The 26454-nt window shown below is 37.5% G+C and overlaps 1 protein-coding gene across 1 annotated transcript in view; it reads right to left on the bottom strand.

Moving 5' to 3' along the window:
• Positions 1-25324, bottom strand: part of PCDH17 (protocadherin 17) — a gene marked incomplete at both ends in the record, with an annotated part of 83516 nt that extends 58192 nt beyond the window's left edge. Inside the window, one exon of the mRNA XM_084201398.1 lies at positions 22697-25324. Coding sequence (XP_084057524.1) covers positions 22697-25324 — 2628 coding nt within the window. The remainder of the gene's footprint in view (positions 1-22696) is intronic.
• Between the last annotated feature and the right edge of the window lie 1130 nt (positions 25325-26454).

The following is a 26454-nucleotide window of genomic DNA, read 5'->3' on the forward strand; positions in this document are numbered from 1 at the left end:
AAAAATTGGGCAGACACCTGTTACTCCCAAGGGATTTGTGAAATAGATGTGCTTGTATACCATGGATGTCTTTGTGTTTTAGAGAAGGGATGGAAAATATAGAACCATCTTCCGTTCAGCATGTATGTCAATGTACACTGCACTTTCTCCTAGTTTCTAAATCCTTTCATTCAAAAAATAAGTTTATAACACATACTATGTTCACATCCATCCTAGCTTTAGTATATGCAATTAGAATAAAAGTTCATCTTCACATTTAGTGTGCATCAAGTTAGAAAAACAAATATTGGAAACAACAATTTCAGCATTCTTATGTGTATTCCTCAAATGCAGCACATACTTTGGAAGCAGCTAAAATTCTGCTGTTTTTTTTCTTCTTGCAAGTTTTAAGCTAGTATCTCTCTTTTGTGAAGCAAAAAGATATATATATATATATATATATATTTATATACACTCATATACAATCATTATGGCACTTACAGAACCCAGCACTTATCAACCTGAATAAACCTTTACAATTGCAGGGTTCCTGTCTCTTTTTCATGTCTAATATCTCAAATAGAGATATCCAGGAAAACTGACCTTATGCTTTTACTTACGTAAGACATCTGTCTCCTCATAAACACAGCTGCTACCAGAATCAACATTTCCATTTTTCATGACATTGGCAGTGAAAATGCCTGCTATAAACTGCTTTTTCATTGATTCTCTGACATTAAAAGTCATATTTTTGTCCTGAAAATAATTATAACTCCTCCTTTTAGATGGTTCTAAGAACTTAACTGGAAACTGGACCACTGTAAGAACTGGTCACACTTTTTGTCTCTGCTTTTTCTTAGCAAAAAAGCATTTCATACATCCTGGATGAGCCAATACACAGATATTAAAATAGAAGATATGACCACATCTTAGCTGCTGAGAAATTCTGTATTTATGGTAATCATTAAAGTCCTTTAACTAGATAATACTTTATACTGTATTTTGTTTCAATACAATGAATTGGGTGCCATGTTACAGCAAGTTCATTATTACAAAAGAACAAATGTAAGTACTTGCTGATCATATACAGACACAGAGCTCAGAGTTGAATACTGTTCTTTCTGCACTAAAAGCATTAGCCCTTCTTCTATGAATTATGAAGATATGATGCTTGTGTTGAGTTGTAACAGCCCTCTGAGATACAGGCAGCAAAGGGAAGACTGTTTCGTGTATGAAAATATCTATAAATTTGTGATAAATAAAATAATCAATTTTAACGTTTGTCAGTTTGGAGGAATCTTAGAAATGTAAGCATCTGCTTCACAATGGATGAGAGAGAGAGATGAATATCTAACATGTCTAACTCCCTTAAAATCTCTTTTTTGTCATTGTTTTAATCCCAGTTGAAGTGAGAGGTCATATACTTAAATTTTTTACACTTTAACATTTATGGAAGTGATATTACACATTCCAGCTCATGCATTAATCATACCTCTTTAAATTGCATAGCTGTAACTCAAAGAAACAAATACTACCTAAAAAATCTAAAAAACCTCTGGTTCTTCTCTGGATATACAGCTCTTTCTAGGACAAAAAATCACCAAAACTCCGGACTTCCAGTTTTATAGTAGGTTACAATTCACCTGCAAAAAACCACCTAGTCAGCTCAAAACCACCTAGTCAGTCAAAATCTAGTCAGCTACTCTAGCTAATCAACCAAAATCCCTCAATGTGCCTTTGAAAAATACAAACTATCCCATTTGGTCATCTAGTGTCAGGTACATAATACTCCTGGGGAGCATTATTGGCATAGGGGAATCTTGACAACCAGCAAGATGTCCAGTGCAATAGCTAAAGCTAAATAAGATGCATCAGGTCAGAAGGGAATTGCCTGGAATTTCAGTCTGCTGCTAAATAACAAAAAATTATTCAAATGCCACCATCATTAACTTCCCCTGAAGAACAAAATAAAACAAATTCCACCCTCGTTCTCACCCTCCCTCCAAAGAAATCTCCCAGAACAATCTGTCTCTAAAAGTCACCAGAGTTAAACAATAAAGAAAAGTGAATTTTTTATCTCTGTGATTCAAGACTGAGGGCTGGAGTATCAATGAGGTCACCGGCAGCTACCACAGCACAGGTTCTCCAGTAGAAGGATAAATGTATTCTAAAGTCAAAAAAAAAAAAAAGAAGCAATGTCCACTGCCACCAGAAAACTAAAGTCTGTGATATCAACTTAACTGTCCAAAGCCACCTTAGAGAAGTGGCCCTGGTTTTATGGCCCATTTTCACAGATTAGTGGAACCAGCTAATTTCCAATGAGAGTATGTTGTTAAAACATTTAACTGATATTCTTTTTTGATGGTTGCTATAACAGACCTTTACAAATAATTTCTTCTACCTATCTGTTCTAATATGTGACTCTGGATCAAATATGAAATTTTAGGAACACTGTCATTAGTGTAATGTTGCAGAAAAATGTCTCAGGATTTCTGTACAAGCATTTGATACAGCTTTCTTAGAAGTTGAAGCTCATTAAAAAAAGCCATTTAAAAAGAGGTCAGAATGCATAGGAACCTTTCAAAAGCTGCAAAAATTTAAAAAGAAAGGGTTGCTTCCTTTCAGAAAATATCATACTGTTTGATTTTGTTACCTTTTACTTCAGTGAATTGAGGAAAAGGAAAATAAAAGAAGAGGCAAATTAAACCTGTGCAAAATATACTTTTCATAGACTCATAGAACAGTTTGGGTTGGAAGAGACCTTAAATTTCATCTAGTTCCACACATTCTCTACCCACCATGGGTAGGGATACCTTCCACCAGTTCAGGTTGCTCGAAGATCCATCGAACTTGGCATTGAACACTTCCAGGGATGGGGCAACCACAACTTTCCAAGGCAACTTGAGCTGGTTGGATTTTCTGGTTTAGAATTTCAAATGCAACAATATAATTGCTACAGTCCAATAATGGGACTGTGTTTTCATGAACAGCACATCAACTGTCTACAAAACTACTAAGTTTATTGCACCTGTCAGTACTTGTATATTATGACCACACAAGGACCTGGATAAACTAAAATTGTTGCCAAGTATAGGTCTCACATGGTGTATTTGGAATACTAAATTTTATAGACTCAGAAATAAAACCATTCAAAAGTTTGAAAGTCAACTGTTAAGATTCTACTAATTAATTCTGGAATGGCTATGGTTTCCAAAAGTTTAATTTAGAGAAAGGAAAATGAAAAATTATAGCCAAGAACAGAGTATGAGAAACAAATTTTTCATGGGATCCATTAACCTTAAATAAACTCATAAGAAAAAAAACAGTATAAACCTCATCACTGGAAACAGCTTGAACCAGCCTGGGCCAAGCATTACACAATGAATTATGGAGAACATTTTTAGCAATGGGCTATATTCATCTCTTATCCTTTTTTTATCTTTTCATAAATTCATATTCACAAGGTATATGTGTTTACTTCTGTTGAAATATTATGCTATTTTTATAGATACATAAAATCTATAAGTGTGGCTCTGCACACTTTTTTTTTAAATTCAGGATTAGAATTACAGCACCATATTAATCAATCAGGTTTCAAAAATTCTGCTGTTGCTCAATAAGACAACAGTAAACAACTTCACAAGTCTTCTGCTTTCAAAAATTGCTGCAAAAAGCAGACTGTTTCTTAAAAATTAGAGGTTCCTCACTATTTTTCTCTTTCTCTTTACTTTTTAATAAAAAAAACATTTTTATGGCACAGTTTTGAAGATTTCTAGCAATATTTCATGTATTCCATACTGTTTGAATGAAATTAAAGAATTTTTTTTTAAAAGAATTTGCAACTCAACAAGTTTGTCTAATTAAAAAAGAAAAGATCAATGCCTACAAAGAAAAAGAGGAAGTGAGAAAGAAAGAGACAGGGACAGAGAGAGAAATTCAATATTTAAGTATTCTTGACAAATTATGCCTAGAAATAATTGTCATATAAGGAAAAGATGTGCTCTAAAGTATGAAAAAAAAAGACTTGGATATTAATCAGATTTATGAATATCAGATTACTAGAATATTCATAATTTTTTCTCAGAATTACAAGAAGTATCACATTTTCTGAAATTATTTAATGCATCTCCATTTTATGTAGGTGTTCATACCTGGAACTATAATAAAGCAAAATGTCTTTGCTGACTCTAACTTCTTTTTAATTAAACATTAAATGCAAAAATGAAATGAAACATTTCTCACCTTTATCAGACTGCCACTTAATATCTAATTCAAGCATCTTCTGTGCCTTTTCTTGAAAAGCTGAATTCCAAGTATTCACCCTTCCCCCATGAAACAAAGATCTTATATAACGGCAATCTCTTCTGGAGGCAAAAGAATTTTATTCTGCCAAATTGAGTTTTGAAAGAGCAGACAATTGTCTTCATTTTGTTAGGAACAGTGTGGGTTCAACATAGTACAATTTTTCACAAAGACTGCTCAGTATAAGACTGCCAGTGAGTGTGTATACTTAGCCTGAAATAGTAGTTTTTGCTTCCACAAGATTTACTTCATTAAGAAAATTCACTATCCCAATAGCAAATACAAAACCAAAACAACAACAACAAAACCAAAAACTGGCCATAAAGCTCTCATAGGTTCTTCTACTCCTTTCAAGGACAAAATTAAATAGGCTATTTTAAAATACTATGTGGTCTCCACTCTCATTCCTTTGAAAATGCTTTTGATATATTATTTATATGACTTGTACATATTTGGGAAATTTCACACTTGCTGCAAGATGTGTATTTTGGTGTTAAAAGTTCTACAGTGTGTTTATGTGAATTTCTGACATATATAGCATTCTTCAAACGCACACTGAAAACCCAGGGCAGTAAAAACAGTCAAATGCACAAGGCAATATCATTCACAGAGCTGCTGTACTCTTTCTTAAAGTGTTGGTTGGTGGCTCCTGTTTTCTCTTCCTCTTGAATGAGAAAAGCAAAACTGTGAGAGGAACAGGTCCTGAGCTCTTCAGTCAGTTGCACAGTGACTTCTGAAAAGTGAAGCTCTGAAGACAGACACTACCATCCTCTCCCATAAGCAAAGGAATGCAGATCTCCCTGTATAAATGCCTAATCCATGCACTGTTTTCTCTTAGCAAGTACCATATTTGTTACCAAAATAAATTATTTTTATTTATTGGTTAAGGTGTCACACTAAGGCATTGTAGATTATTTCAGTTGTTTTCACTATTTGTTTAATGAAATTATTTGTTAGATTTTTCCAAGAGTTTATTCTGCAATGCACAAGACACTAAAGATAGCAGAAACCTGGACTGTGGTAATTTAATACAGTGCAAGGATTAGAAATCACAAGGCCCAGACAAGGTTCTTCTCATCTCACTGATGACTGCACCAAGTAAGAAGACTGAAGAAGCTAAAAAGGTCACTACAGAATGACATAATTTTAAGTGATCCTGGTAAAAAAAAGTACACCTGAGTGACATTCAAAAGATGAGGTGAGATGAGACCCGGATCAGACTTTCTGATATGAAATAAAAGATTTAAGCATTTCAGGAACAAGCTTGTCTCTTTGTCTGCAGGGAAGTCAGCTCAACAGAAGCCTTCAGCTTCTCTACCAGTGCAGGATGTGTGTTTAAGGTCATACTTCTCTCTCTAAGAAAGATGTGACAAACTGTGGAAACCGAACCCAAAACTTTCTCCGATGGAAAAGGGAATCAAAATATTCCAGACCAAACTCAAATTGCTGGATTTTTTACAATGAATTCAGGTTTCTGAGCCTTATTTTTTTTTTTTTTTCACTGGAAAAACATGAAATGCAATGAAATTAGCATGATCGCAGAAGAGAATGTGGAAAGTTGTCAAATGTGACTAGGAAAAAGGAATTGTAATATGAGTTCTGAAGTTGAACTACATTTTGGAGAAGATGCAAGATAAGAATGTAGAAAGAAGTGCCAAACATCACACCACATAAAGAGCTCAAGCTGAAAGTACAATAACGTTATCACAGCGTCAATAAATAAACATAATGAAATTCATGACACATTATTGCATTGCTCTGCACTGCCGCTATTCATTTAAAAATGATGAACACATTTAAAATAATTCACAACTTGTCAAATGCCTCTGAGTGCTGCAGTTAGACTGGTGTTGTAACAGGCATTTGTAAAGGTCTTACAAGAAAGCTTTACGCAACTTATAGCAAAGTAAAGATGGAAGTATGGGAAGACAAAACAATAACTGCACCTGAATCTGCTAGTACAGTTGTATCCAATATATTTACACTGCTCACCAATGATATGTACTTACTGAAGCTACTCTGTCAATAAAAACCACATTAAGAACCTTTTGAAAGAGCTTCCCTGTCAATTAGGATGTAGATACATTCTATCGCTCCAGTTTTCCTGTCAATTTAATATACTGGATCATATTAACAGTACTGGCTTGTCAATAAGGCAAATCCGAATCCTATTAATAGAGTTACAGTGCCAATATAATCGGCTTCCCATTTATCGAGCTTCCCAGTATTTGGGAAAGCTGTGAAATGGGATTATAAGGTTAGGTTACATACATCTGTCTCTATATTACATAAATATTTCAGGAATTATATCCCGTGGTGTAAAGAAATACATGTAACCACTTTTTTCCATTACAAAAACTTCAGATGACTGAATAGTATAATAGTTTGCCATTGCTGAGAAAACATTAAATTATCCTCATTTATCACATTGTTTCCTGCTTTCACTAAGTAAAACTGCTTTTTATGACACAATCTACTTGTGTGCCACACATATAGAACTGCTAAGAGATGTAGGCACTTCACCCACACCACTCTCCAACCCCCCCCCCCCGCAAAAAAAAATTAGCTGCTTCAGAACACAAAAGGAAAGAGATAAAACATATTTTAGAAACAAAATATAAAGCACTCCACAGTTTCAATCTGTATTTAGCCCTTGTGCTGTGCTGTATAGTCTTTGTGGAAATGAAACATGTAAGTATAATTCTAGTGTAACAGAAACCCCCGGAAATAATTACTAAAAGGTATTTGTTCATGAATTAAAAAATAGCAGAAATTCAGCAAAGCTTCTATTTAATAGAAGTCTTAATGAAGTTGAACATTAGTTGCTTTTAACCACATTCAATATGAAATAACTACTTTCACTGGATTAGCAGAACATACAAGAGACCGTTAAACCTGATTATATTAAAAAAAAAAAAAAGTAATTGCATTAAAATATACTGGGTATTCTCTTAGCAAATTACCTCTCTAGGTCTGACTTAAAAATATGGATTTAAGAAAACATGGTTCAAAATCGACAGTTAGGGGTCAATGAATCAAGTGGCCCATTATATTTTCTGGTAGCAGATGGGTGCAATGAAACCTAATGATTGAATTTGAAACGCTTTAATGCTCCTTTTATCTATGGCTCCCACCATGTTGAATCTACCTTAGTATTCCTAACAGATAATATGTTTACTGCATAACAGACTCAATTACAATTAGCTAACTAGAATGAAATCTGCACTTATCACAATATCCAGCTTATTCTAAGAGTATCCTACCATGAACTCCAAATAACAATATAGGAGTGTGTCTTTGATAGCATTTGTCAGTTGGTTTTTTTTTTTGATTTTTCATATTAAATATGAAGTCTAGAATTTACAGGAAAATTTAAAATTATAGGGAAAACTTTGAAATAGTGCCTTGAAATGTAAGGATAAGATTAAAGTATTTGTTTAGAATTTAAAAATTATTAGAATCAGTTTTTCTGCATGAGAACAACTGCATCTTTTCTTTCTTTCTTTCTTTCTTTCTTTCTTTCTTTCTTTCTTTCTTTCTTTTTCTTTCTTTCTTTCTTTCTTTCTTTCTTTCTTTCTTTCTTTCTTTCTTTCTTTCTTTCTTTCTTTCTTTCTTTCTTTCTTTCTTTCTTTCTTTCTTTCTTTCTTTCTTTCTTTCTTTCTTTCTTTCTTTCTTTCTTTCTTTCTTTCTTTCTTTCTTTCTTTCTTTCTCTCTCTTTCTCTCTCTCTTTCACATTCAATGTTGATCTCCTGGCATTTTTTTTTTAATTTTGAGACACATCTGACAGTTCTTACTTAGCAGGAATTCTCAGTGAAGCCAGTAAGTAAAGTGAAATTCGTCCTAGTCTTAGCACTGCTTATTTCCTGTTTCTAAGAGCAACACAACCCAAATGTTTTCTGAACAGATAAAAGGTTATAAACACTGCAGTACTGGATGGTGGAGAAGGAGAACAAATTATGGCCTTTAAACACAGTTAATCTGTTTTGTACTTCTCATAATTAGTAAGGAGAAAACAGAGATACTGGATATTTAAAATCTGTTAACTTTGTGTTAACATCTATCCAGTATGTTTACCTTTTTCTGTCCAACCCACACTTGCACTAAAGGCAACAATAAAACTCCCACAAGCCATGACCTGAGGTCCAGTGAAATCAATGGGTGTTTTCAAACTGGCTTCAATAGCCCTTGGATCAGTCTGCTTACTTCAATTACCAGTTAAGCGAGCCTTTACATGGCGTGCTACATTCCCACAGATACATATGTTGTATGCTGAAGAAAGTTGCATTTGAACAGATTTGTAATGGCAGTGACGGGGAAAGGTGATTAGCTAGGCAGCAAATGCTGCATGTGGCACGAAACTCCAGTTCTGTGTTTCTTCCCTACAGAGTGAAAGAAATTAGCAACAAAGATGGAGCAGGATTTGGTTCTGAAGCCACACTGCCTGCACAGAAAACACACACAAAGAGGAACACTGAAGCTTTCTTCCTAGGTGGCGATCAGAAAAAAAGGGGTAAATCTAGATCACCTCCTTTTCTGTACAGCTGCTGTCTTATCCCCTTTGTCTTTCTAAAATCCCGCACCAGAAAAGCAATGATTCCCTTAAATTCCCTAGGAATTCAGAAGAAAATCACAGTTGTTGAAACTTACATTATAAGATTTTGTCTAATTTCTTATTTAGGTCATGCAACTCTTTATTTCACCTTTTTCTTAAAAATACTCAACAAGGTATTCTCTAAACATTTTGTGACAAGATACAAAGCCCTACTTTCACACAAATACCTTCACGTAATTATTTCCTCTAAGCACTAGGAAAGCACTAAATATGCTGCCAAAATAATGGCTGAATTTATGACAGAATAGTAGATCATCAAGCTTTACAGATTCACACGGCCATGCAAGGAGATTTTCAACTGTAAAATGGTGATGAGTTGATTTATTATTTGTGACATAAGATAAATAATTTAGGCTTGCACAAATTTAGCAAGAGGTTCTGTCCCTAAATATATTTTAAAGCCATAACAGTCATGTGTCTATGATGAGGTACCTCATAAAATGGAAAGTTTGACTGAATACACCATTACACCATAAGCATAGTAGCAGTGGTCAAATAGACTTGGACAGAAAAAAAAATAAGGCTATTCTTATACAGGGCTGTGTGCATTCATCCACAAGTCTGTCACTTCAATGTTAGCCTAGCGCAATGTCTTCTGATAGTACTCTATATTAAATTGATTCAAAACAAGCAAAAGAAAAATTAGCTACCTTTCTTTATAGGATTAGCTCATCTAGGACACAACACCCACTTAACCACAGGTAATCTCTAACTTCTTAGGCATTTAAAAGCTGAATTTGACCTGCAAGTTCTTAAAAGACTGGGAAAAAAATGTTCTGGGTTGCCCTTCTCATTATGGCTTTCAATATCACAACTCTGAAATCAGATCTTTCTGTAAAATTAAGAAGATCCACATAAGATATGTTCTCTGCAAAGATTCCGGGATTAGATAAAGTCATCGCTCTGTTCCAATGCAGTGTTGATTTGTCAATATCTAGGACACTGCTGCAGGTTTCACCAGGGATAGAGTGACTGAACATGAATGCTAATATTTGACTGAGGGGTTTGTTAGAACACAGGGATTTAATTACGGACTTCCTCTCTATCTAATTAGCAGGATGCTTACCCAGAATGTGAGCACTTTTTTCCAAAGTGGAATGCATGGGACATCAACTGAAGGATGCATATATATTTTATTTTTTAAAATTTTATTTATGACCTCTCAAAGAAAATAGTTAATGAAACCTTCTCTAAATAATGTCCACATCACAGATGCCACCAAGTTGACATTCAGAAGTGTGCATATGTGAAAACCTCTTTCAAAGGGGGAAAAGAAAACGCTCCAGGTGTGGTGCAAGAAATTTCAAACAAAAGTTCATGCAAAATGTAAAATAAATACCTTGGGATTGCTCATACTGCTCTTCCTGGATACTCAAACCAGATGATGTGTAAAACAGACTAATGCTGCTCCCTGCAGGTGGATCATGAGCCCATGTGAAGCCACACCAACTTCCAACTTCACTGGAATTCAACATGGAGTTAGGTGCTTAGCTGCAGAGAGTGATATCCAGGAGTACTGCTTTTGCATGCAATTCACTTACTCATATGCTCTCAAAACTTGTTTACAGGTAGAAAATCCCAATGGAAAATGAATTATTTCCATGGGAGTTTGTACATTTATATAGTTTCAGGGCCATCTTCATTTACTGGTGTTTCATGCATTGCGCTATTTGGAATAAAACAAAAGCTATAAACTATTAAGGAACTACCTGCAGCTTTATTAATGTCTTGATAAATTCCTAAGAATGATTAAACTTGAGTTTGATTGGTGTTTTTATTTAAATCTTTTGAGGCATAAAGCAATAAAATACAAAATACCCTTCTAGACAATGCTAAAATCAACAGAAAAATCATCCACTTTCCATGAAAACAGAAGTGGTATCTTACTCCTAGGATGCTGCGGATCATACTTCACCACAGAGACTTTGCAATCCTAGTCCTAAGGGTTTATAGTAGCATTCCTTCTTTAACCTTAGCCACAGGATAACAAACAGTACCAATATAATGATAGTCCGAGCTACCAGTAACCTTAAGAATGTGCAAGGAATAGACTGACAGGAATTAATCTGCCATTTTCATACATCTGCCCAAGGGAAGCATTGTAATTGCAAAAATTTACTCTTAGACTGCTGAGACTCATCGTAATTATGTTTCTTTTTTAATAGAAATAGCCACAGGTAGTAACAAATTGGGTTTTGAGATGGGGAACTGGGCATGCATTCTAACCCAAATTACTATGTAATTGTCTTTATTATAAAACACTATAGAAAACCCAAAACTTAAATCAGAACAAAAACTTTCCCTTAAAAAAGTGTTCTCCTCCCATGGCTATTCAGCATGTGTGCCTGTTTCTTCATTCACAAGTATCAGCAAGACCAGTATGATTGCAAGTAATTTATCTAAATATTTTTGCCATTGCTAACCAAAATTCTTGAAACTTACATTTGTTTAATAGAAACAGCTTCCTCTTGCTTTACAAGAAGGTCAAAATCTGGAAATCCAGATACTCATTCCTAAGTTTCCTTTGCCAATATCAGGGGATGAAGGAAAGACTATTTGTGGTCTATACATATATTAAATGAACTGAAATTGAAGTTCTCTTAAAAATTCTAGAAGGTTGTTTGAAATTAATGAGCCCAGGAAAATACTTAAAATTAGTTATTTCACGCTTGAAGGAATTATTATTTTGTTACATCACATTGTTGCAACAATGAGAGGTATACTTTTGGGAAAGATCATGTATGTGATGGCCAATAAATACATAACAAAACAAATTGATACAGTTGCTTCTGCTCCTTGCAATACTATTGCCTGTTACACCTGAAAAGAAGCTACATGTGGTTTATATGGACAAAATACATGTACAGATTTAGACAAAATAAAGACTGCATACTGAAAGAAATAACAGACAGCATCTTGTTTTCGCCTCCTTTTCACTCAACAGCTACAAAGCTTACTGATATATTTCTCACCTTGGAGCTATGAGATGCAAATTATCATGTGTTTTTTAATAACTAATGCAGGCTATGGAATCAGTTAAGTGCTGCTTCTTTTCACATGTTGCGTGAATTATACTTCCTTTTAATCATCACTCTCAATCCTGAAGTTTGATAGCAGGATTCTATCACAAAGTGGAAAATGAGGTCCGTCCTTACCAATACTCTTGCCTCAGGAAAAAAAATGACAACATCATTTGTCTCTAAACTTGATGCTTTCTAGTTTGCAGCAAAAGGTGCAGCTTGACAGCATCTTCCAAAATACTGCCACACAGCTCTGTACAGCTCATACACAATATTAAAAGAAAATTAGATGCACATTGCTCATTAATAATATCTTTTATCCATCTAGATGGTCCTTTTGATTCCATTCTGCTCTCTTTTCTGCATACATCCATATATATGCACGCATACACACACAGTTACATATCTGGCCCATAGCCTAGAAATATAATAATTTCTAAGGCTTCATGATTGTCATTTTAAAAAGGCCTTTAATTTCATTATTTTCCAAGCACTCTAAATTCCACTATATTCTTATTGTCATTTGATCCACTGAAATGTTGAAGAGATCACAAAAGAACACACTTGGTACTTTACAGCTGTGGCTGGATAATCTGGCTCATGATCATCAAAGCAGGATTGTTTTTATGATCTTCAAATCTGCATATCAAATTACTCAAGTCTCTGCAAGAAAGCAAGACATCAGGACTATCTCAACAGAATACGAGAAAATGTAGTTGGAGGCTAAGTGAAACTAACAGCTTTAGCAGCTTTGCAGTGTTCTTAAAGCAAAGGAGAGAAGGAACAGGGAACAGTTCAGGTAACACAGAATAACAGATTCTGGGCTGAATTCTGCAAATGCTTATGCACATCAGCCACCCCACACCTGTAAATGATCTATTTAATTTTATATTTCTATTGACCTAAATTAAAATGATCACTGATTATGTGTTTTAAGGATCCTGCCCTGAAAGAAATATTATTTCTTTAATTATACATATATATCCATATTTCCACAGGTCTCCAAATGACTGATGCACTGACTGAGGACATGCTTTCCTCTAGATTTGCACAAAAAGAGCATTTTTGACTCTGTTGGCAGTCACACAAGTGCTGAATCTGAGGTACCTCGTTAAGACAATGTTCTTTTCTTTGTTACATTTAAAATTTTATAGAATTTAAATATTTTCATTAAGAATTAATGAACATTTGTTTAGCCCACTTCAGCTTACCTTTTTTTTTAAACTGCTTCATAGCTAAACAATCATAAGTGGTTGCTTAGCAATCAGCAAAGAGCGAGACAGAAATATAGTAAGTAAAGAAACTGACTGACATGTTCTGTGTTTGAATCATGGTATTCAGTAAAAACAACAGAATAACACCAAGAGAAGTTTAAACCAAAATTCTCTTAATAAAAGAATACGAAAAACTGTCTTTGAGAACAAATTATGCATTTAAAAGCTACAAATTGTTATTCACATGTCTGTCGCTATAACCAATTCCTGTACTTATTATTAAAAATACATTAAAATCCTTCAAATGTTCATGAAACCATTATTTACCTTTTGTTTTAATTCAATTGTCAACTACTGTGCTTCCAATGATTTTTAAAACAGTATATATCTACAAAGCAAGCAAGAGTTTACAGCTTTGAAGACTTGAAATTGATTTTTAATGCACCAGCTTTCAAACACTACAAAGGCTGCTCTCTGCTGATAAAGACAGTAAACAAGAAATTGTCCTTTAAATGTTCCCTTTAATGTTTTTCTTTAATTAAAAATCAATCAAAAAACATTGCCACATAAAAAAATTAAAATTAAGACATTAAAAATGCTTTATGTTTTTGACACACAACACAGTCAAACCAGAATGAAAACTTATGATGTTACTTTTGTTTACTTGTATTAGTTTAGACTTTTTTTTTGCACTGCAAACATTGTTAATCAAAAAATAAAAGCATGTAAAAGTAGTTTATCACTTAGGTCTTTTTATAGAGTAGAAATGTTAAAATTATGATGAAATTAAACTAAAAATGATAAAAGTATTTAAGTGAAACACTTAAAACACTTTAAGATTATTTTAATATAGTCCTATCCTCTAATCAGACTGAAGCTTATTTATGTAGATTAGTTACATCTGGGGTTTCATTTATCTAACCTGTATTTATTCTTTGATCACAAAGCTTGTTAACTTAAATGGTCTTTTATTGTTATGATTCATTTTCCCATAATTATGCAGTTTAACTGGCTGATTTTTTTTTGTTTTAATAAATATTTGCACATGCACCAATCATATTCAACAGTATTATGCTGGATGCTCAATGAACTGTAAGAGCCATTTCAATATAATAAAAGTGCCTGGAAGTGTTCCAGAGAAAGGCCTGGAAATAGGAGTAATCAGAGTGTCACTAGAACGAGTACGGGCAATTCACACACATCATACACAGACCAGTGGATGGTCTGCACCACTCTCTGAAAATAGCTCTCAATGACTATCACTGCAAGAACCTATGATGCATCCATGGGAGCTCTCACCCACACAGCTGAAATGATGCATTTGCATCCCATGACAAGACTGTTCCTTTCCCCTTTGGAGCTCTCCTTTGGCAGGCCACAGGGATTGCAACACAAAGCCACCCAGCAGGGAACAGGATGAGATTAGGAACTTTTCTGTTACGGGTTAAAGTATTTTATGAATGTGAGAAACTCTGATCTGATACATATGACACAAAGCCAGTAGAAAGATCCATGGATAAAATCAAATATCTTCATTTGAAGGACTTAACATGCCCAGATTGCTTATACCTTATTCTACTGAAAACAGACCCATATGGTACTGATTGTCTTGAGGAATGGAAAAGGGGATACACCCCCCCTGAACCAAAGTCAGATTCAAATTGATCTTTACACTGTTCCTCTGTACAAATGGCACTAATAACTGGCTGAAGCTATGCAGTTTTGTCTTTGTATGTAGAGGGACTCCCCAGTTTTAAGGACAAGAAAAAGAGATTTCATGTCAAGCAAGTGAATGAATTGATCTGGTACCTTTCCCTGCAGGTAATACCACTACCTAATGGAAGCAAGCCAGTAGGAGAAGGAGATGGTTCTTGTGTAACCTTATTAAGAAGGAAATGTATCAGTAGCCTCTGGGATTTAGCTAGAAAATATATGACTGCTCAAGAAGGTTATTTAAAGCTCTGTCTAATATCCTAATTAACAGGGACATTCATAAGAATTTGCTTCTTCTTGAATGTAGTACTTAATACTGAGTATTTTATCAAAACTGCTTAATAATTTACATTTTTTTCTTTCTCATAGGATTTACAGTAATGAATCCAGAATCTTCCTCTGTTAAAAAAAAAAAAAAAGTCAACAGCAGACTGAAAAACAGAGGTTGCACTATGACAAATAGATTAGTAGGACTTAGAATGCACCCTGGCTAAGAATTATGGCAGCTGCACATTACTGTTTCATCTCATCAACAAAAGCAGTGTCTTGTTAATATCCTTGATTCTCCATTAAAAACTTAACAAATAAAACACTTAAGGAACTTTTTCCCCCAGTAATTTTGCCACTCTCTTTCTAGTACTTTTTTTCTATTTCTTTTCTTTTTTCGCTTTTTTCTACTAAGGCAAGAGCCTGCAGTCCCCTGAGAGTTTTACTTGTTTCCTGTATTTTTGAACACTTTGGCATTAATTTTGCCACTTCTCTTACAGCTGAAGTAGCCAAACAATTGAAAGCATAAAGCTTTCAGGCTGTCTGCTGCAAAAATTTGTCCCAACTGTTCTACACTGACCTTTTGGCATCTGAGGATTGCTTCTACATTTTAAAGATAAAAACAGAGCTGTGTTTCTGCTCTGGTCAACATATCCTTTAAGTTCTCATCACTGAATTTTTTTACCTATTTGAAAACATTAATACTAGTGTCAAAAGTATCTTTTCTTCATACATGCAGGTGCTCCTCAGGCTTGAAGTATCTGAAGAATTCTGCCATGCAATATGTTTTCTTCAGAAAAAAACAAGTCCAAAAAAATAACCCACATACATCCACTTTTTGTATGTAGAATGAGTGCCTTGTCTGGCAAAACCTAGAACTAATTTAACATGACACATTAAACTTTTATAAAAACAACAAAAGAAAGAAGAGATTAGGCATGATACTTAGAAACATATATGTAACTATTAGCTGATATGTTCATACTTCCAGGGGAGGAAGGTAGTGAAGAGAAAGAAAAAAAATCCTGGGGAAAAAAGACCAAAAAAATACTTTTTTTTTTTTTTTAAATAAAATCACAGCTGTTCACATCCAGATGTTGTGACTGGGGAGGAACTTTTTAGTGACACTTCTGTCTTATCAGAGAAACCAGACTGTATCTATGCTTTCTTAATGCCAAGTAATATTTGTGAATATTTCACACATACCTATTGCTAATTTTCCATGTAAAAATATTTAGTGAGTTTTAATAATAATGCTGTATTATTCACAGTTTCAGAAATATATGAAAACATGTGGTAACGTATGTTCTGCAATACATTCAATGGAGTATTTGATTTCTTTTCCACTGTACATGTGATTATTCTGGGTTAACCATTGGAATCCTAGAAGTACTGCCCAACCTAAACCATTCTATGATGCTGCATTACACTTCACATCATAGTTACAAAACCATCTAAATTCCAGTCTCATTAATTGTTTGTAAAGATGGTGTAAGAAAAAATAACCACAAAACCCTCAAACCTCAAAATGAAGGGCCCAATCATACTATTTTTATCTGCATTCCATAGAGGTCTCAGTCATGATTCACTCTTGAACCACCAAAATAATTTATGAAATCAAAATTATGCCTTTTCATCAACAAGGGGAATGATAATAGAAACTTGAGGAAATATGTTGTTAAAGATAACTCTTCAAAGGATTGATCAGCCATTGAAATTGCACTGCTAATCACAAATCTGTAGGGATCTTTCCAGCTAAGTTGAGGTAGTGACAGTGAACACAAAGATGTAGAAATCTCAGACAACTTTAAGAGCAGTTGAGAGCTGTGACACTTAATCTTACATAACTTGCTTCATGTCTTTTATAAACCAGAAAATTCTACAGAGATATTATTATTCTTATTATTCTTATTTTTTTTGCTAACAAGAATTTCTGTTCTGGAAAGACTGTTTTCTTTTTTATAATATGTATATTCCACTTTAGACTCTTAAATTGTTTTTTCTCTAATTTTTAAATTGTTCCTTATTACAGCTCTTCATCTTGGAAAGTTCTTTAGATTTCAAATACATCTGTATATCAAGAATGATCCTTTTAAAATAATAGTGCTATAAATATCACCAGCAAGGAACTCTGATCAAGGCCAGAACAGATGTAACACAAAAAATGAGTTCAATTCTGCTTCCTCTGTCTATTACAGCAGCCAGTGCACATGCCACAGTGAGTGGTGCGTTGCCAGATCTGGTCCTAAAATGTATACGTTTTGTGCCACTATACTATGCAGGGCATCTTGACAAAAAATATTAATTAAAGCTTCATGGATACATAGGAAAGCTTTTGTCCTGAAATTTTTACATAGTCAACTCTAGGATGGACTTCATCCAGTGAATGAAACTAAAGCTGCAGAACAATGTAAAACATTGTTCACAAATGTAAAATGTACAAAACTAGACTGTACACAAAACTGCAGACTGTATTAACAAAATGCAAGCATTCTGAGGAATTATTTTGCAAAACATCTAGCCTTGCAAAATGCTGTTAAAGCCACAATAATGATACCTAGGCAGGTATTACAAGAGTTGCATGTCACAACTTCATGTCTTTAGATACAGCCCTAGAATATGCAGCTGGGAATCTCTGGAATATATAGAGAACAAACCTGCAAACTTGCAAATGCTCAGTGCTCTAGTATCCTCTTGATAAAAAATGTTATCTTGTACTAGTTCTAGTGAGAACAGAGAATAGTACTCCTCAGTTGAAGTCAGAGATATTAAAAAAATATATACCTCTGTTTTCGGATAGAAATTTAAATCACTGAGGATGAGTGCAACTTCTCTGATGAAAGCTGCTTCTCCTTATATGCAGCAGCTGCAGATTTCCTTTTGTAATCTTGAAATTTCTGAGCAGAAGTTTCTCAAAGTATGAAATAGCATATTTAAAGACAGAGCAGCACTAATATGGCTCATGGGTTTTTTGTTTCCCTTGAAGACTCTATCTTGCTGGGTATTACCAGACACTTGGTGATGAAGCTGCACTGGGACTTGACACTAATCTATTGACACATCATAAACATCAGGTGCCTGAAGTATTAAGAATGATCTGTACTTTATCTTGAAATGCTGTGGGAGTGCCTGGTACAGCAGATAGAGCGATCCCCAGCTTGAAAGCTTCTTTCTGCAGATTCATTTTTAGCTGTTGTTTAACAAAAGCTGTGACCACCTCTTTTTATTCACACCCACCTTATTCCTGATACATTTACAAAATTCCCCAATTACACCACAAGTACAGCAGTAAATAATTTCTAGGATGATCAACACCACTCTTGCATAATGCAGATAGTTTTCTACACAACTGATATTTCACGTTGAGGAACTTATTTCTGGAACCTACTTGTGTAAAGAAACTATTTGTTTTCCTTTATCCATCTACTCTTACCTATTGAAAAGCTGCAAGAAGTTGTGATTTGTTCACACAGGGAAAGGCAAACTAACTAATCTAAAATTTTGGTAGGAGAGATAAACTTGTATCTATGTTTATACTTTTTTTTTTTTCCTGATATCTGCACTTAAAAATCAAAGCATAATTCTGTTTTTTTTAGTCAGGTGAGTAGGTCACCAGAATGAGATGGGACAAATTTTCTTTAAGGTCTAGAGTGAACAGAAATCTTCTTTCAGTCATGTTGAGTTTCCATTTTCTCCTGCTTTCCTTCTTCCCAATAAAAATTAATAGTTTGGCTCTTAAGTGATTCAAAAATCACACGGAATTTTGACCCTGGCAATGAGAATTGTACTGCACTGCCCCATATTTGAATATTTGTAACAGACTTTTGCTTGAAAATACTGTTTCTAAACTATCTTTAGAAAATGATTGGTGAAGATTAGAACAATATAAAATGGGCTGGTGAAGTGTAAATGTGTAACTTCCCAGTATGTTACCAAACACTGTTCTTAATGCACACCAATCTCAGGTGCACATCAAAACACAAATGATCAGTTTTCAGAGGGCCTAAGAACTTGCAAGTCTCTTGCACCAATAAAACCTGAATGTATGCAGCATCTTCATCTGTGCATCCAAAATTTTATACATATATGTATATATGCATGTTTAAATTATTCCATTTTTATGGAACTGAAGAAGTTCATTGATTCATATATAAGTAACACAGGCAACTGTGGTACATAGGTGGATGCTGCAAAGTAATGAGCAAACACACAAGCTGTCAAATTGTGTGATTAGTGTGCAACAGAAGTCACTTAGAGGCAAGATTATACCACTCTTACCCATATCAGGAAGTATTTCATTCAACTGCTGATCCTTTTGGGTCAATCTGAAACCCCCAGTCACTAAGTAACACTTTACTCCACAGGTATTTGTTGATATAAATTGGGCTATCTGTATAGTAAAATACTATTCATGAGAAATAAGGGAACCATAAGCCCCACTGGCTTCACTAGGTCTTACTAGCAAGTGAAAGGAAAAAAAAATGCACTCCTAATAAGAGTGAGAAAATTTGGATCTTACTGAGAAAGAAATTATTTATTTGCTATTAAATATTTATAGAATCAATTGGATGTACTAAGTAATAATATAATATTTAGCATGTATCTCAATCTCCATATAGTATGTACATATATATACATATATACATATATATATGTACATATAAAGTTTTAAAGAGAATTGTGCCATTAAACATTTGCTGAGAAAATGAGAATGAAGAAATGCAGTTCCATTGTATGAATACATAGTATGGGACTACCATGTTTCAAAAATATATCTGTAAAAACTAATCAGAACATTTGTTAGAGAACCCTCACACAATTTTTTACCTTCCCTTTACTGAGGTACTGAAGAAAACTGCTTAACTGGATTGATTAAGTAAAAGAGATGATAAAGCAGCTGGAATTTTTTTTTCTCCACTGCCCACACCTTTGACTCCTAACTGTGTAAGTTACACATGGAGACACAAGTTAGAGTGATTCAAGACACACTAGATCCAGAGAGAGGGCTGATCCTTTACTATTTCTCCTTAAGTCTGCAGTTTAATTTTTACATGAGGCAGAAGTACAGGACCAGACATAAAGTAGTGCCTACATTCTAAATGCAAATTTTATATAAAATTTACTCCAGGGATGTGGAGATGGAGAATACAAAATGTATTTTAGTAATGCAAAAGTACAGTGAAGAGGATCAATTTTCCCCTCTAGCTACTTTAAATCTGAGCCTTTTCTAAATAGAAATCAACTACACTGTTTTTTACTGTGTCTGTTTTGCCAATACAACTACAAAATATAGTATCAGTGAGTATGTTTGAACAGGTTGTACACTAGGTAAAACTGAATGTTTTCTACATCTACTGACCATAAAAACCTCCAAAACACTCTGTGTAGATAATGAAGGAAAACAAGACCAGCATTAGATAGAGTATATGTTATGAGGAGTTTCAGTTAACATTTTCCATAGTTATCATAATAAAAACTCTTATAGAAACCACAACACACTTTTTAAGGGAGGAAATTCCTCTTTTAGCTTTATATAGGTTTCAGGGAAAAAAAGTCATGATTGATCTTATACAGTGAACACTGTAAAAAAGAAGGAATCATATTTTCCATAGGGATTTTACACTACAAGTGAAACTTTACTATTCAGTAGCATCAATACATTAATTAATTGCTTTATATAGACATTACATGGTTGTAGGAAAGTAAAATTTTCTGTCTTTTAGTAACTATTACACTTGTCAGTAGGAAAAAATGTGGAGTGTTTCTTTTTTAACTTTCTGACAACTCCATTTTACAGTAAAAAAAAAGTTGACATTACTTAAACAAGTGTCATGGAAAGTTATTTGTTTTTTAAAGCATGAGTAATAAATCAAATTATCTCTGGTTGTGCCCTAACCTAAACTCTTTCCTAAAGTGTCACTTTTTGTTAAAATCAATTTCAGATTTTAAGTATTGCTCCACTCACCTAATTGATAGCAACACAAATTCATGATAGGCATTAAATGAAATTGTTTCTGTGACACAAGTCAATAGTCGCTTGAGGATTAGTTTACAGTGACCTTGTACAGGCAGGGGTTTATTTCAGTTCTTTTTTTTTTTTCCCCAGTTATAAATGTTCCATTTCCAGGTCATCGATTACTTGAATTTTGGTTCTTTAATCTGTCAATTACCACTGGCCATTTCTATTCAGTTTAAAATATCAGATACAGCCGGCAAGTGGAACATTTGGTGTTCACAGATCACAGGGCATGGTAACTCCAAGGTATTATGAATCTTCTTTAGGTACATCAAGTGACTACAGTGCAACTTCTTTCCCACTAGCTGCATACACAAAATGAGTCTGTGTCACTTCTGATACACTCAGCTCATTCCCCTATGACTCAGAACAGCATATCAGGAGAACCACAGGATAAAACAGATATGACATTTCAAATATATTTAATAGTCATTATCCAGAGCCTGCTTTCAATCCGAACGTTAAAAATCACTTTGGAACATACCTGTAGTGTTTGAACATTAAGCTGCATTAATCATGAAGTAATACTTTAAATTAAATCAACTGGAGCCAATTTCTGCCCTCACCTTCACTCTGCAAGTTCACTGCTCTGAAATAAATCTTCTGAGTTTCAGCTTTAAACTACCTGCTAAAAATTAAGTCATTCTTTGATTAGTATCCTATATCCAATGGTCCAAATTATGCCATTTCTCACATTCACAAAAGTCAGTAGAGGACAGTGTGGATTTAACTGGCAGCAGAATGCAGCCCAGCTACAATTTCTAAATGAGCTTTGGTAGAAGACAGAGTGTGTAAGTCTTTCACTATAAAGCAATCATCAATGTTGACTCAGGCTACTGGAAATCTGACTAGTTGTTTTGTTGGTTTATGACAGGATGTGAGTTTTGTTAACATTTGGAGGAAGGAGGGAGTCACCACATATATTTTCTGTCTATTTAACTAAGCAGAATTTTCAGCACTGAAAAATGAATTGTTTATAGGGAGAGGAGGAGGCAATGGGGCCCCAATGATACTGACAAAAAATATATTTATGGATATATATTCTGAAGAAGGAAATTTAAAAAAAAATTAGCTCATATTTATATACAAGATTGGAGGGCTATAATGCACTGTTGCAATAGATGTCCTCAGTGTGCAATTTCTTCCCTGTCCTGTTAGTTACTGCAGGTGGTAGGACCACTTTAGAAATGCCCTCCCTCTTCTACACCCCAAACCAAAGAGAAGTGAAACCTGTGGAAGTGCCCACCTCTATCTGACGGTCTCCTGGGAAAATACCTCAGTGTGCCTCAAATGAGCTAAATGCCTGCCCACACTCTCACATGCACCCCTTTGGCACTGCTGTAACTCTGTGTTTCAGTGGGCATTTTCTTTTGAATCACATGGGAAACATCAATGAGACAGCAGAACCAGACCCACCAGATGTTGTCTGGTTCCACTTCCATTAAGTCCACCTCTCTTTAGTGACTTGTGTTGGTTCCTACAGTGGTGCTTTACAGCAGATTGCACTGTAGACAAAATGGAAAGTTAAACCAGTGTCTAAAGTGAGGTCCAGGGTATTCTAAAAGTCTCCTACCTGAATTATGGACATCCGGCTCGGGGGAGCCTCGCTGGCGTTAGTCCCTTGCCCTGTGAAGCTGGTGTGGCAGCCCACATGTCCCTGGGGTACAGTCAGGTTGTTGGAGGCGGGCTTCAGGTACATCACCTCAGACCTGGGAGAGCTGAGGGGCAGGCGGGTCTGGTAGTCAAAGTACATGGGTGAGGTGGCCAGGGATGGGCTGCTCACAACGTTCATGACATTGAGGGGACCCCGGCTGTCCTCGCCCTCACTGGGCACCAGCATAATGTCATTCTTGCTGATCTTCTTCTTCTTGCCCTTGCCCCCTCCACTGCCACTGCCTCCTCCTCCCCCGCCACTGCCTCCCCCTCCTCCCAGCTGGGGGTGGCTATACTCGGCAATGCGACAATTATAGGTGCGGATCTCCTTGTTCTCTCGCTTGCACTTCACAGCAATAGTGATCATGGCAGCCAGCAAGATGATGGAGACAGTGCTCAGTGTCACAATCAGCGGCAGTGACAAGTCCCAGTGCGGCCGCCGATGCTGCTCACCATTCACCTGCGGCTCACCAGCCTCGGGCAGAGGTCCTGCCAAGGCCCTGACTATGAGCTTGGCCACAGCAGAGAGGCTTGGCTTACCATGGTCACTGACTTTTACCACCAGTTCAGCCACAGGGCTGAGCTCCTCCCAGTAGGGGTGCAAGGTGCGTATCTCACCACTGGTGGGGTCCATCTCAAAGAGGTGCTCCTCGTTGCCTTCCACAATCTCATACGTGAGGCGCCCACTCTCCCCAAAGTCACTGTCCAGGGCACGGACGGTGCCCACGGGGTAGCCCACCCCAGCATTGCGTGGCACCTGCAGCTCAGCAGTGTCGTTGATGAGGGCAGGCAGGACGATGAGGGGCGCGTTATCGTTGACATCAAGCACGGTGACGCGCACTGTGGCATTGCTTTCACGGTGGGGTGAACCCGAGTCTTTGGCCAGCACGCGGAACTCAAAGTGCTTTGTCTGCTCATAATTGAAGCTCCTCAGAGCGTAAATAGCACCATTTGTGGGGTTGACAGAGACATAGGTGTAGATGGAGACATCTCCCACATGCCCAGGCAGAATGGAGTAAGACACTGTCCCATTTTGGCCCAAGTCAGGATCCTGGGCCAAGACTGAGCCCAGGTACTCTCCAGGGATGTTGTTCTCAGGCACCTGCAACACATAAAGATTCTTGCTGAAGCGGGGTGGGTTGTCATTCTCGTCAAGGATTCGGACAGAAAATGACTTGGTGGAGTTAAGTGGGGGATTGCCCCCATCACGTGCCACGATGGTCACATTGTACTCGTCCTGTGCCTCACGGTCCAGGGGTCGGTCGGTGACCACAGTGTAGAAGTTATCATAGTTCTCCTCCAGGGTGAAAGGAACGGCACCAGGCCCACCGCCACCGCCCAGCACCCGACACTGGAGCTGCCCATTCTTGCCTGAGTCACGGTCAGTGACCCGTACCAGGGCAATGACAGTGCCTGGTGGGGCCGCCTCACTCAGAGCTCCCTGGCGAACAGACACAAAGCCAATGGTGGGAGCATTGTCGTTGCGGTCGATGAGGCGGACAGTGACCTTGCAGTGAGCGGGGATGGGATTTGGCCCCAGGTCCCGAGCTTGGACATCAATCTCAATGAGGCCACTCTCCTCATAGTCCAGGTTGCCCTTGACACGGATGAGGCCGCTCTGTGGGTCAATGCTAAACAGGTCACGGACGCGCTCAGGTGCATAGCCGCTGAAGGAGTAGAGCACCTCTCCATTGGTGCCCTCATCGGCATCAGTGGCATTGAGGTCGATGACTGCCGTGCCTAGCGGCGCGTTCTCTGGCAGCTCTACCACGTAGGAGGCTGCCTCAAAGATGGGGCTGTTGTCATTGGAGTCAATGAGGCGCACGTTGATCTGCACCGTGCCTGAGCGTGGCGGGTCACCACCGTCCAATGCTGTCAGCACCAGGGTGTGGTGACTCTGCTCCTCACGGTCTAATGGCTTCTGGATGACCAGCTCCGGAAACTTTGTGCCATCACCACGGGACTTCACATCGAGGGAGAAGAGGCCGTAGTCATCACGAGTGAGCAGGTAGGTGCGCAGACCATTGTCTCCAGCATCTGGGTCATGGGCGCTGGTGAGGGGGAAGCGGGTGCCTGGTGCAGCATTTTCGGAGATGTCCATGTCCACTTGGTCAGAGGGGAATGATGGTGCGTTGTCGTTCAGGTCCTGAATCTCCACTTTGATCATGCAGATCTCCTGGTCATTGGCGAACACCTCGAGGGACAGCTGGCACTTGGCGCTGCGCCGGCACAGCGCCTCACGGTCAATGCGCTGCTTGGTGTAGAGCAGCCCGCTCTCCCCGTCCACGTCCAGGAGGTGCGGGGCTGAATTCTCCAGCACCCGGAAGGTGGACTTGGAGCCGCGGCCGCCCCCGGGGCCGCCACCGGGAACGCCACGCTCCGCGGGCAGCATCCCGCCTCCCGCCGCGCCTGCCGCCAGCCGCGCATCGCGCCCGATGTTCCCGATGACCGTGCCCGCTCCCTGCTCCTCCGGCACCGAGTAATTCAGGTTCTTCAGCGACAGGGCGGGAGCCCAGCAGAAGAAGAAGCAACAAATGGAAAGGTACATCCCCGTGCAGGGGTGGGGGCGGCAGGAGCAGCAGCGACGACCAGGGTTGTCCCCGTCTTCTTTGCCTCCTGCGGTGGGGTTGTTCTTCCTCCTCTGACGGCTCTTTCTTTCCTTCCTTTTTGGTTTTGATTTTTTTTTTTCCTTCTCTTTCCCCACCCCTATATTTCAAGTTCCTGAACCTGTTGCTCTAAAACATCTGCAGAGACACAGGATGAGAGGCAGCAAATAGACCATGTAGCTCAGAGGGAGGGAGCAATCGGAGGGGGGTCGGGGGGAGGGGAGGGAGAAGCTTCGGCAGCGTTTCAGCAAGAGCTTGCCGTGCTTACAGTCCCCTCGCAGTTACTTCGTCTGTTCAACTTCGGCAGTGGGAGGGTTTCAAAAATCAGAAAATTTACAAAAGATCTTCTCCTCCGGGCAGGCGCTGTGTTCCCGATCCTTGAATCCCCGCAGATGTACAAAGAATAATAAAAATAATAACAACAATAAAAAAACGGCGGCAGTGGTTGTTGTTCTAAAAACGATCAGAAATATTTTTTAAATATGTGTATTTATATATACATAGAAGAAGGGGATGGTCACAGGTCTGTAGCAGAGGTAAAAAAGCTTATTTGCTACTCATCGCTCGAGATGCGATTGATGGAGTGGAGGGGTAGGAGAGAGACTGAAGGGAAAAAAAAGTCTCAGCTTGTTGTTGAAGCCCTCTTCGTGTGCAGTGAGCGGCAGTGAAATGTCTGATTGCACCGCGGGGTTGTTGGTTTTCAGGGAGTGTTTTGCTGCATTTAGAGATCTAATCTTGCATTGCTTGCGGCGGAGAGCTGCATCTCGCTGCCGTCGGTATTTCCCCCCTCTCTGTCTCGTACACCCTGGGTCACAGTTTCCTTCCCGAATCAGAGGGAGAGGGAATGAGGATTGCAGGGCAAGAGGGGAAAACAAAACACATTAAAAAAAAAAAAAAAAGCCCAAAACCCAAACCACTCCGCCCCCGCCCGCAAAAACTAGTGTTTGGATTTATAGCTTCCTTTCTCCTCCTTTACTACCAGCCTCCCACCCGTCCTTTTGGGGTGAAAAAATTAAGAAACCCACCAGTTCACCTTCATCACTAGCAGTAAATATATATTTTGAGAGAAAGC

This window comes from Fringilla coelebs (genome assembly GCF_963513975.1).
Source record: "Fringilla coelebs genome assembly, chromosome: 2".
Taxonomy (NCBI): Eukaryota; Metazoa; Chordata; class Aves; order Passeriformes; family Fringillidae; genus Fringilla; species Fringilla coelebs.